This window comes from Bombina bombina, chromosome 1, assembly GCF_027579735.1.
Source record: "Bombina bombina isolate aBomBom1 chromosome 1, aBomBom1.pri, whole genome shotgun sequence".
Lineage (NCBI taxonomy): Eukaryota > Metazoa > Chordata > Amphibia > Anura > Bombinatoridae > Bombina > Bombina bombina.
The window spans coordinates 1,060,448,776-1,060,460,839 of NC_069499.1; the positions used below are offsets into that span (position 1 = coordinate 1,060,448,776).

The 12,064-nt window shown below is 37.3% G+C and overlaps 1 protein-coding gene across 1 annotated transcript in view; it reads left to right on the plus strand.

The window, feature by feature from the left end:
* Positions 1 to 12,064, plus strand: part of PREX1 (phosphatidylinositol-3,4,5-trisphosphate dependent Rac exchange factor 1) — a 631,853-nt gene that overhangs the window by 485,255 nt on the left and 134,534 nt on the right. The window contains exon 22 of the mRNA XM_053690087.1: positions 7,880 to 8,058. Coding sequence (XP_053546062.1) covers positions 7,880 to 8,058 — 179 coding nt within the window. The remainder of the gene's footprint in view (positions 1 to 7,879; positions 8,059 to 12,064) is intronic.

Here is a 12,064-nt window from a genome sequence, read left to right on the forward strand (position 1 = left end):
TGCATATATACACCTACACTATTATGCAGTTTGCTATTTTTCTTCCTGTTTTTGCTAATGAAATTCAGAACAACATTTAGCTGAGCTATGAGCAGCTGACATCTGATCCAATAATTATATTTACAGACACCTCATTCTCAGAAAGGATAACAGTTTAAATATGTTATGAATAAATATACATCAACAACAAATACTGATAAATAAACCAATTTTGTACACTGTTCATGTATTCTATTCTAAGAATGCTATCTTTATCCATAATCTCTGTCGTTTTAAAAAACAGTAACTTACAAGAAATTTTGATTTGTGGGGCTAGCCCCCCCATCCCCCCCATGTAATACATAAAATCTCTGTAATTGTGAGATTGAACAAAACTGACTGATCATACCCGATCTAACAAATATTTATCAAATAAATTAGCTTTTTGACCAACTTTTTGTTAAGGGGGGCTGAAGACTGGTTAGCCCCCACCAAATTATTGTTAATACCTGCTTTTGCTTGCTAGAGCTAACATAATAAACCCTTGAGCTAACCTGATCAGTGGTTTATTAGGTTAGCTCTATATTATCATAAAGGTCTATTAGCCTGAATGATTTTTTTGGTCTGAATTTTTTAAATGGGCTACTAGCCCCCTAATGTAATACGTTTTTATATTTCTGTAAGTATGTTAGATCTAACAAACCAGCTGGCTCATCTCACCTGATCTAGCAAATATCCATCAAATAATATAACAGTATGTCAATTTTTTGTTATCAGGGGCTGGCACCCCATATTGAATACATAGAAGCTCCCATAATATAAGTAATATTACCACCTTTTGCAAGTTAGATCTAATGTTATAAACACTTGCTCTAACCTTATCTAACAAAGATCCATTAGCCTGAATTTATTTTTTAACTTGAAATATTTAAGTGGGTGGGCTAGCCCCCCTAATTTTATACCTAATATCTCTGTAATTATGTTAAATCTAACAAACAACTGACTGATCATACCTGATCTAACAAATATCTATCAATTTATGTAACTTTTTGTCCATTTTTTTCTTAAGGGGGGCTGATGACCGGTTAGCCCCCCCACCAAATAATTCTTAATACAACTTCTTGTATGTTAGTTCTAAAGAAAACAACAATTGATCTAACCTGATCTTACAAAGATATAACCAACTAAATGAGGTTTGTTTTAAAATTTTGATTTGTGGGGGGCTAACTCGGCTGAGGTCTGTAAACATCTTGAGATTTTAATGTACAATATTTAGTTATTCATAGTAAAACTCAGGCCTGGATTGGCTCCTCCAAACAAGGCAAGTAGTAGGTGGAGTTTGGCTGCTGAAAATAGGTGCAGCAAAAGGGTGTTAATTTGCTTTAAAAATATTTACACTTGGATGTTACGTTATTCTATAGCAACACAACAGAACTGTCTTGTAATTACACAGTGTTTACTGTTCCTTTACTGTATTTTAATAGTATAGCTCAAATGGAAAGTAAACTCCTTGTAATTACAAGACAGTTCTGTTATGTTGCTATAGAACAACATATTAGACGAGTCATAACATTTTAGAACAAAATAACATCCTTTTTACTAACATTATTTATCAATATCCAAACTACACCCCCTATTTGCCTTATTCTGAGGAGGCAATCTGGGCTTTAGTCCACAGACAACAAGGCTAGCCACATTCATAATGTTAGTACAAAAGAGAATTGTTTTGCAGTTGTTATCTGATATAAAGCAAATTAGGGACATGTGTGTAGCAAGGTTAGTCTTGAGAAGGCAGCAGGATTCATTTCATGTTCTGAGAATGAAAAAAAAAACATAATTTATGTAAGAACTTACCTGATAAATTAATTTCTTTCATATTAGCAAGAGTCCATGAGCTAGTGACGTATGGGATATACATTCCTACCAGGAGGGGCAAAGTTTCCCAAACCTCAAAATGCCTATAAATACACCCCTCACCACACCCACAAATCAGTTTAACGCATAGCCAAGAAGTGGGGTGATAAGAAAAAAGTGCGAAAAGCATAAAAAATAAGGAATTGGAATAATTGTGCTTTATACAAAAAAATCATAACCACCACAAAAAGGGTGGGCCTCATGGACTCTTGCTAATATGAAAGAAATGAATTTATCAGGTAAGTTCTTACATAAATTATGTTTTCTTTCATGTAATTAGCAAGAGTCCATGAGCTAGTGACGTATGGGATAATGACTACCCAAGATGTGGATCTTCCACGCAAGAGTCACTAGAGAGGGAGGGATAAAATAAAGACAGCCAATTCCGCTGAAAATAATCCACACCCAAAATAAAGTTTAAATCTTATAATGAAAAAAACTGAAATTATAAGCAGAAGAATCAAACTGAAACAGCTGCCTGAAGTACTTTTCTACCAAAAACTGCTTCAGAAGAAGAAAACACATCAAAATGGTAGAATTTAGTAAAAGTATGCAAAGAAGACCAAGTTGCTGCTTTGCAAATCTGATCAACCGAAGCTTCATTCCTAAGCGCCCAGGAAGTAGAAACTGACCTAGTAGAATGAGCTGTAATCCTTTGAGGCGGAGTTTTACCCGACTCGACATAAGCATGATGAATTAAAGATTTCAACCAAGATGCCAAAGAAATGGCAGAGGCCTTCTCACCTTTCCTAGAACCGGAAAAGATAACAAATAGACTAGAAGTCTTTCGGAAATTCTTAGTAGCTTCAACATAATATTTCAAAGCTCTAACTACATCCAAAGAATGCAATGATCTCTCCTTAGAATTCTTAGGATTAGGACACAATGAAGGAACCACAATTTCTCTACTAATGTTGTTAGAATTCACAACCTTAGGTAAAAATTTAAAAGAAGTTCGCAACACCGCCTTATCCTGATGAAAAATCAGAAAAGGAGACTCACAAGAAAGAGCAGATAATTCAGAAACTCTTCTAGCAGAAGAGATGGCCAAAAGAAACAAAACTTTCCAAGAAAGTAATTTAATGTCCAATGAATGCATAGGTTCAAACGGAGGAGCTTGAAGAGCCCCCAGAACCAAATTCAAACTCCAAGGAGGAGAAATTGACTTAATGACAGGTTTTATACGAACCAAAGCTTGTACAAAACAATGAATATCAGGAAGATTAGCAATCTTTCTGTGAAAAAGAACAGAAAGAGCAGAGATTTCTCCTTTCAAGGAACTTGCAGACAAACCTTTATCCAAACCATCCTGAAGAAACTGTAAAATTCTCGGAATTCTAAAAGAATGCCAGGAAAAATGATGAGAAAGACACCAAGAAATGTAAGTCTTCCAGACTCGATAATATATCTTCTTAGATACAGATTTACGAGCCTGTAACATAGTATTAATCACAGAGTCAGAGAAACCTCTTTGACTAAGAATCAAGCGTTCAATCTCCATACCTTTAAATTTAAGGATTTGAGATCCTGATGGAAAAAAGGACCTTGCGACAGAAGGTTTGGTCTTAAGGGAAGAGTCCACGGTTGGCAAGAGGCCATCCGGACAAGATCCGCTTACCAAAACCTGTGAGGCCATGCTGGAGCCACCAGCAGAACAAACGAGCATTCCTTCAGAATCTTGGAGATTACTCTTGGAAGAAGAACTAGAGGTGGAAAGATATAGGCAGGATGATACTTCCAAGGAAGTGACAATGCATCCACTGCTTCCGCCTGAGGATCCCTGGATCTGGACAGATACCTGGGAAGTTTCTTGTTTAGATGAGAAGCCATCAGATCTATTTCTGGAAGTCCCCACATTTGAACAATCTGAAGAAATACCTCTGGTTGAAGAGACCATTCGCCCGGATGTAACGTTTGGCGACTGAGATAATCCGCTTCCCAATTGTCTATACCTGGGATATGAACCGCAGAAATTAGACAGGAGCTGGATTCCGCCCATACCAGTATTCGAGATACTTCTTTCATAGCCAGAGGACTGTGAGTCCCTCCTTGATGATTGATGTATGCCACATTTGTGACATTGTCTGTCTGAAAACAAATGAACGATTCTCTCTTTAGAAGAGGCCATGATTGAAGAGCTCTGAAAATTGCACGGAGTTCCAAAATATCACCTCCTGAGATTCCCAAACCCCTTGTGCTGTCAGAGACCCCCAAACAGCTCCCCAACCTGTCAGACTTGCATCTGTTGAAATTACAGTCCAGGTCGGAAGAACAAAAGAAGCCCCCTGAACTAAACGATGGTGATCTGTCCACCACATCAGAGAGTGTCGTACAATCGGTTTTAAAGATATTAATTGAGATATCTTTGTGTAATCCCTGCACCACTGGTTCAGCATACAGAGCTGAAGAGGTCGCATGTGAATTTCCATGCATAAGGCTACCGAAGGGAATGATTGTGACTGAAGGTTTCGACAAGCTGAGATCAATTTTAGACGTGTCTTGTCTGTCAGAGACAGAGTCATGGACACTGAATCTATCTGGAAACCTAAAAAGGTTACCGTTGTCTGAGGAATCAATGAACTTTTCGGTAAATTGATCCTCCAACCATGATCTTGAAGAAACAACACAAGTTGATTCGTATGAGATTCTGCTAAATGTGAAGACTGAGCAAGTACCAAGATATCGTCCAAATAAGGAAATACCACAATACCCTGTTCTCTGATTACAGAAAAATTCTTGGAGCTGTTGCTAGGCCAAACGGCAGAGCCACAAACTGGTAATGCTTGTCTAGGAAAGAGAATCTCAGAAACTGATAGTGATCTGGATGAATCGGAATATGCAGATATGCATCCTGTAAATCTATTGTGGACATATAATGCCCTTGCTGAACAAAAGGCAGGATAGTCCTTATAGTTACCATTTTGAATGTTGGTATCCTTACATAACGATTCAATATTTTTAGATCCAGAACTGGTCTGAAGGAATTCTCCTTCTTTGGTACAATGAAGAGATTTGAATAAAACCCCAGCCCCTGTTCCAAAACTGGAACTGGCATAATTACTCCAGCCAACTCTAGATCTGAAACACATTTCAGAAATGCTTGAGCCTTCGCTGGATTTACTGGGACACGGGAAAGAAAGAATCTCTTTGCAGGAGGCCTTATCTTGAAGCCAATTCTGTACCCTTCTGAAAAAATGTTCTGAATCCAAAGATTGTGAATTGAATTGATCCAAATTTCTTTGAAAAATCGTAAACTGCCCCCTACCAGCTGGGCTGGAATGAGGGCCGCACCTTCATGTGGACTTGGGAGCTGGCTTTGGTTTTCTAAAAGGCTTGGATTTATTCCAGACTGGAGATGGTTTCCAAACTGATACCGCTTCTGTGGGTGAAGGATCAGGCTTTTGTTCCTTATTGTGACGAAAGGAACGAAAACGATTATTAGACCTAAATTTACCTTTAGATTTTTTATCCTGTGGTAAAAAAGTTCCTTTCCCTCCAGTAACAGTTGAGATAATAGAATCCAACTGAGAACCAAATAATTTATTACCCTGGAAAGAAAGGGAAAGCAAAGTTGACTTAGAAGACATATCAGCATTCCAAGTTTTAAGCCATAAAGCTCTTCTAGCTAAAATAGCTAGAGACATATACCTGACATCAACTCTAATGATATCAAAGATGGCATCACAAATAAAGTTATTAGCATGTTGAAGAAGATTAACAATGCTATGAGAATTATGATCTGTTACTTGTTGCGCTAAAGCTTCTAACCAAAAAGTTGAAGCTGCAGCAACATCCGCTAAAGATATAGCAGGTCTAAGAAGATTACCTGAACATAAGTAAGCTTTTCTTAGAAAGGATTCAATCTTCCTATCTAAAGGATCCTTAAAGGAAGTACTATCTGCCGTAGGAATAGTAGTACGTTTAGCAAGAGTAGAGACAGCCCCATCAACCTTAGGGATTTTGTCCCAAAACTCTAATCTATCAGATGGCACAGGATATAATTGCTTAAAACGTTTAGAAGGAGTAAATGAATTACCCAAATTATTCCATTCCCTGGAGATTACTTCAGAAATAGCATCAGGGACAGGAAAAACTTCTGGAATAACTACAGGAGATTTAAAAACCTTATTTAAACGTTTAGATTTAGTATCAAGAGGACCAGAATCCTCTATTTCTAATGCAATTAAGACTTCTTTAAGTAAAGAACGAATAAATTCCATTTTGAATAAATATGAAGATTTATCAGCATCAACCTCTGAGACCGAATCCTCTGAACCAGAGGAACCATTATCAGAATCAGAATGATGATGTTCATTTAAAAATTCATCTGAAAAATGAGAAGTTTTAAAAGACCTTTTACGTTTATTAGAAGGAGGAATAACAGACATAGCCTTCTTAATGGATTTAGAAACAAAATCTCTTATGTTAACAGGAACACTCTGAGTATTAGATTATGACGGAACAGCAACAGGTAATGTAACATTACTAAAGGAAATATTATCTGCATTAATAAGTTTGTCATGACATTCATTACAAACAACAGCTGGAGGAACAGATACCACAAGTTTACAGCAGATACACTTAACTTTGGTAGATCCAGCACCAGGCAGCGATTTTCCAGAAGTATCTTCTGACTCAGGGTCAATCTGGGACATCTTGCAATATGTAATAGAAAAAACAACATGTAAAGCAAAATTGATCAAATTCCTTAAATGACAGTTTCAGGAATGAGAAAAAATGCCAGTGAACAAGCTTCTAGCAACCAGAAGCAATAAATAATGAGACTTAAATAATGTGGAGACAATAGTGACGCCCATATTTTTTAAATGACGCCACATCCGGAACGCCGACACTTTTGGCGCAAAAAAAGTAAAAAATGACGCAACTTCCGGCGACACGTATGACGGCGGAAACAGAAAAAAAAAATTTGCGCCAAAAAAGTCAGTGCCAAGAATGACGCAATAAAATGAAGCATTTTCAGCCCCCACGAGCCTAACAGCCCACAGGGAAAAAAGTCAAATTTTAAGGTAAGAAAAAAATTGATTTATTCATATGCATTATCCCAAATATGAAACTGACTGTCTGAAATAAGGAACGTTGAACATCCTGAGTCAAGGCAAATAAATGTTTGAATACATATATTTAGAACTTTATATAAAAGTGCCCAACCATAGCTTAGAGTGTCACAGAAAACAAGACTTACTTACCCCAGGACACTCATCTACATGTAGTAGAAAGCCAAACCAGTACTGAAACGAGAATCAGTAGAGGTAATGGTATATATAAGAGTATATCGTCGATCTGAAAAGGGAGGTAAGAGATGAATCTCTACGACCGATAACAGAGAACCTATGAAATAGACCCCGTAGAAGGAGATCATTGAATTCAAATAGGCAATACTCTCCTCACATCCCTCTGACATTCACTGCACGCTGAGAGGAAAACCGGGCTCCAACCTGCTGCGGAGCGCATATCAACGTAGAATCTAGCACAAACTTACTTCACCACCTCCATAGGAGGCAAAGTTTGTAAAAACTGATTTGTGGGTGTGGTGAGGGGTGTATTTATAGGCATTTTGAGGTTTGGGAAACTTTGCCCCTCCTGGTAGGAATGTATATCCCATACGTCACTAGCTCATGGACTCTTGCTAATTACATGAAAGAAACTAAATTTTAAGAGCTAAATTACATGAAAGTGGGCAAAATAAATACTGAATGTAAATGTATTCATTAAACATAACAAAACATTTTATATAAAAATCTCAAGGTGTTCACTATCCATTTAAATAACATATACATAATAAAAATGCAAAGCAATAATTTTTGCTTGAATTTCAAACATGCTGTAATTTTTTTTTTGTGTGCACATAAAAAAAAAACAATGCACTCTCCTACAAAAATGTTTCTTGGAATTCTATTATTTATTTATTTATTTATTTATTAGGAGCCAATCCACTCCCCTTTGATTTTTTTTTTTTGCATTTTAGGTCTTATACAGAACTTCTCTAACCAGCTTTGCGTGGATGCACCATTGATCAACTTGACTGTGGAAAATGTCTTCTTGGAGCATGGAGTTGTATATGAATATATGAACACTGGTGGCATTAAGTGTCATGTCCTGGAGAAAATCATTGAACCAAGGGGATCATTTAGCATCACTGCCAAGGTACTTCAGAACCAGATGTGTGCTTAATCATCATCAAGTGTCCTAACAGAACCATAGTGAAGGACTTTAACCACACAAGTATAGCTGGGCCAACCATTGCTCAAAGCACTGGTTTTCAAACCTGTCCTCTGGTCTCCCCAACAGGCCAGGTTTTTGGGATTACCTTGAATGAGAGCAGGTAAAATAACTATGTTTACTAAGCAGCTGATTATTTCACCTGTGCTTTAGTTCAGATATCCTCAAAATGTGGACTGTTAGGCAGGCCTGAGGACAGGTTTGAAAATCAGTTGCTTAAAGGGACACTAAACCCAAAAATTTTCTTTCATGATTCAGATAGAGAATACAAATGTAAACAACATTACAATTTACTTCTATTATTTATTTTGCTTCATTTTTTAGATATCCTTAGTTGAAGAAAAATCAATGCACAGGGGTGAGCCAATCACACAAGGTTTCTAAGTGCAGCAACCAATCAGCAGCTACTGAGCCTATCTAGATATGCTTTTCAGAAAAGCATGTCAAGAGAATAAAACACATTGGATAATAGAAGTAAATTAGAAAGTTGTTTAAAATTGCATGCTCTTTCTAAATCATGAAAGAAAAAATGTGGGGTTTATGTCCCTTTAAAGGGACATACAACCCAAAAATGTTCTTTCATGATTTACTTCTATTATAAAATTCTTTGTTTTCTTATTATCCTTTGTGGAAAGTCAGGGATGTATGCTCAGGAGTGTGCACGTTTGCAACAATGTTATACCTTAGCAAGAGCACTAGATGGCAGCACTATTTCCTGTCATGCAGTGCTTCAGGCCTACTTAAGTATCTCAACAACAAAGAATAATATGGGATCAAATCAAATTTGATAATAGAATTGTATTTCTCTGAGTAATGAAAGAAACATTTTGGGTTTCATGTCCCTTTAAGTCATTTACTGACCCACCTGAGCCCTGTTTGGCCACTAATCAGCAAGCGCTACCCAGGTGCTGAACCAAAGATGAGCCGGCTCGTAAGTTTAAATTACTGCTTTTCAAATAAAGATACCAAGAGAACAAAGAAAATTAATAATAGGAGTAAATTAGAAAGTTGCTTAAAATAGCATGCTCTATTATGAAAGAAATTTTTTTGTGTAATTAGCAAGAGTCCATGAGCTAGTGACGTATGGGATATACATTCCTACCAGGAGGGGCAAAGTTTCCCAAACCTCAAAATGCCTATAAATACACCCCTCACCACACCCACAATTCAGTTTTACAAACTTTGCCTCCGATGGAGGTGGTGAAGTAAGTTTGTGCTAGATTCTACGTTGATATGCGCTCCGCAGCAAGTTGGAGCCCGGTTTTCCTCTCAGCGTGCAGTGAATGTCAGAGGGATGTGAGGAGAGTATTGCCTATTTGAATGCAGTGATCTCCTTCTACGGGGTCTATTTCATAGGTTCTCTGTTATCGGTCGTAGAGATTCATCTCTTACCTCCCTTTTCAGATCGACGATATACTCTTATATATACCATTACCTCTGCTGATTCTCGTTTCAGTACTGGTTTGGCTTTCTACAAACATGTAGATGAGTGTCCTGGGGTAAGTAAATCTTATTTTCTGTGACACTCTAAGCTATGGTTGGGCACTTTATTTATAAAGTTCTAAATATATGTATTCAAACATTTATTTGCCTTGACTCAGAATGTTCAACTTTCCTTATTTTCAGACAGTCAGTTTCATATTTGGGATAATGCATTTGATTTAATCATTTTTTCTTACCTTCAAAAATTTGACTCTTCCCTGTGGGCTGTTAGGCTCGCGGGGGCTGAAAATGCTTCATTTTATTGCGTCATTCTTGGCGCGGACTTTTTTGGCGCAAAAAATTCGTTTCCGTTTCCGGCGTCATACGTGTCGCCGGAAGTTGCGTCATTTTTTTGACGTTATTTTGCGCCAAAAATGTCGGCGTTCCGGATGTGGCGTCATTTTGGCGCCAAAAAGCATTTAGGCGCCAAATAATGTGGGCGTCTTATTGGCGCGAAAAATATGGGCGTCGCTTTTGTCTCCACATTATTTAAGTCTCATTTTTCATTGCTTCTGGTTGCTAGAAGCTTGTTCTTTGGCATTTTTTCCCATTCCTGAAACTGTCATTTAAGGAATTTGATCAATTTTGCTTTATATATATGTTGTTTTTTCTCTTACATATTGCAAGATGTCTCACGTTGCATCTGAGTCAGAAGATACTACAGGAAAATCGCTGTCTAGTGCTGGATCTACCAAAGCTAAGTGTATCTGCTGTAAACTTTTGGTAGCTATTCCTCCAGCTGTTGTTTGTATTGATTGTCATGACAAACTTGTTAAAGCAGATAATATTTCCTTTAGTAAAGTACCATTGCCTGTTGCAGTTCCTTCAACATCTAAGGTGCAGAATGTTCCTGATAATATAAGAGATTTTGTTTCTGAATCCATAAAGAAGGCTATGTCTGTTATTTCTCCTTCTAGTAAACGTAAAAAATCTTTTAAAACTTCTCTCCCTACAGATGAATTTTTAAATGAACATCATCATTCTGATTCTGATGACTCTTCTGGTTCAGAGGATTCTGTCTCAGAGGTTGATGCTGATAAATCTTCATATTTATTTAAAATGGAATTTATTCGTTCTTTACTTAAAGAAGTACTAATTGCTTTAGAAATAGAGGATTCTGGTCCTCTTGATACTAATTCTAAACGTTTGGATAAGGTATTTAAAGCTCCTGTGGTTATTCCAGAAGTTTTTCCTGTTCCTAATGCTATTTCTGCAGTAATTTCCAAAGAATGGGATAAATTGGGTAATTAATTTACTCCTTCTAAACGTTTTAAGCGATTATATCCTGTGCCGTCTGACAGATTAGAATTTTGGGACAAAATCCCTAAAGTTGATGGGGCTATTTCTACCCTTGCTAAACGTACTACTATTCCTACGTCAGATGGTACTTCGTTTAAGGATCCTTTAGATAGGAAAATTGAATCCTTTCTAAGAAAAGCTTATCTGTTTTGATATTATCAGAGTTGATGTCAGGTTTATGTCTCTAGCTATTTTAGCTAGAAGAGCTTTATGGCTTAAAACTTGGAATGCTGATATGGCTTCTAAATCAACTTTACTTTCCATTTCTTTCCAGGGTAACAAATTATTTGGTTCTCAGTTGGATTCCATTATTTCAACTGTTACTGGTGGGAAAGGAACTTTTTTACCACAGGATAAAAAATCTAAAGGTAAAAGCAGGGCTAATAATCGTTTTCGTTCCTTTCGTTTCAACAAAGAACAAAAGCCTGATCCTTCATCCTCAGGAGCAGTTTCAGTTTGGAAACCATCTCCAGTCTGGAATAAATCCAAGCCAGCTAGAAAGGCAAAGCCTGCTTCTAAGTCCACATGAAGGTGCGGCCCTCATTCCAGCTCAGCTGGTAGGGGGCAGGTTACGTTTTTTCAAGGAAATTTGGATCAATTCTGTTCACAATCTTTGGATTCAGAGCATTGTTTCAGAAGGGTACAGAATTGGTTTCAAGATGAGACCTCCTGCAAAGAGATTTTTTATTTCCCGTGTCCCAGTAAATCCAGTAAAAGCTCAAGCATTTCTGAAATGTGTTTCAGATCTAGAGTTGACTGGAGTAATTATGCCAGTTCCAGTTCCGGAACAGGGGATGGGGTTTTATTCAAATCTCTTCATTGTACCAAAGAAGGAGAATTCCTTCAGACCAGTTCTGGATCTAAAAATATTGAATCGTTATGTAAGAATTCCAACGTTCAAGATGGTAACTGTAAGGACTATCTTGCCTTTTGTTCAGCAAGGGAATTATATGTCCACAATAGATTTACAGGATGCATATCTGCATATTCCGATTCATCCAGATCATTATCAGTTCCTGAGATTCTCTTTTCTGGACAAGCATTACCAGTTTGTGGCTCTGCCGTTTGGCCTAGCTACAGCTCCAAAATTTTTTACAAAGGTTCTCGGTGCCCTTCTGTCTGTAATCAGAGAACAGGGTATTGTGGTATT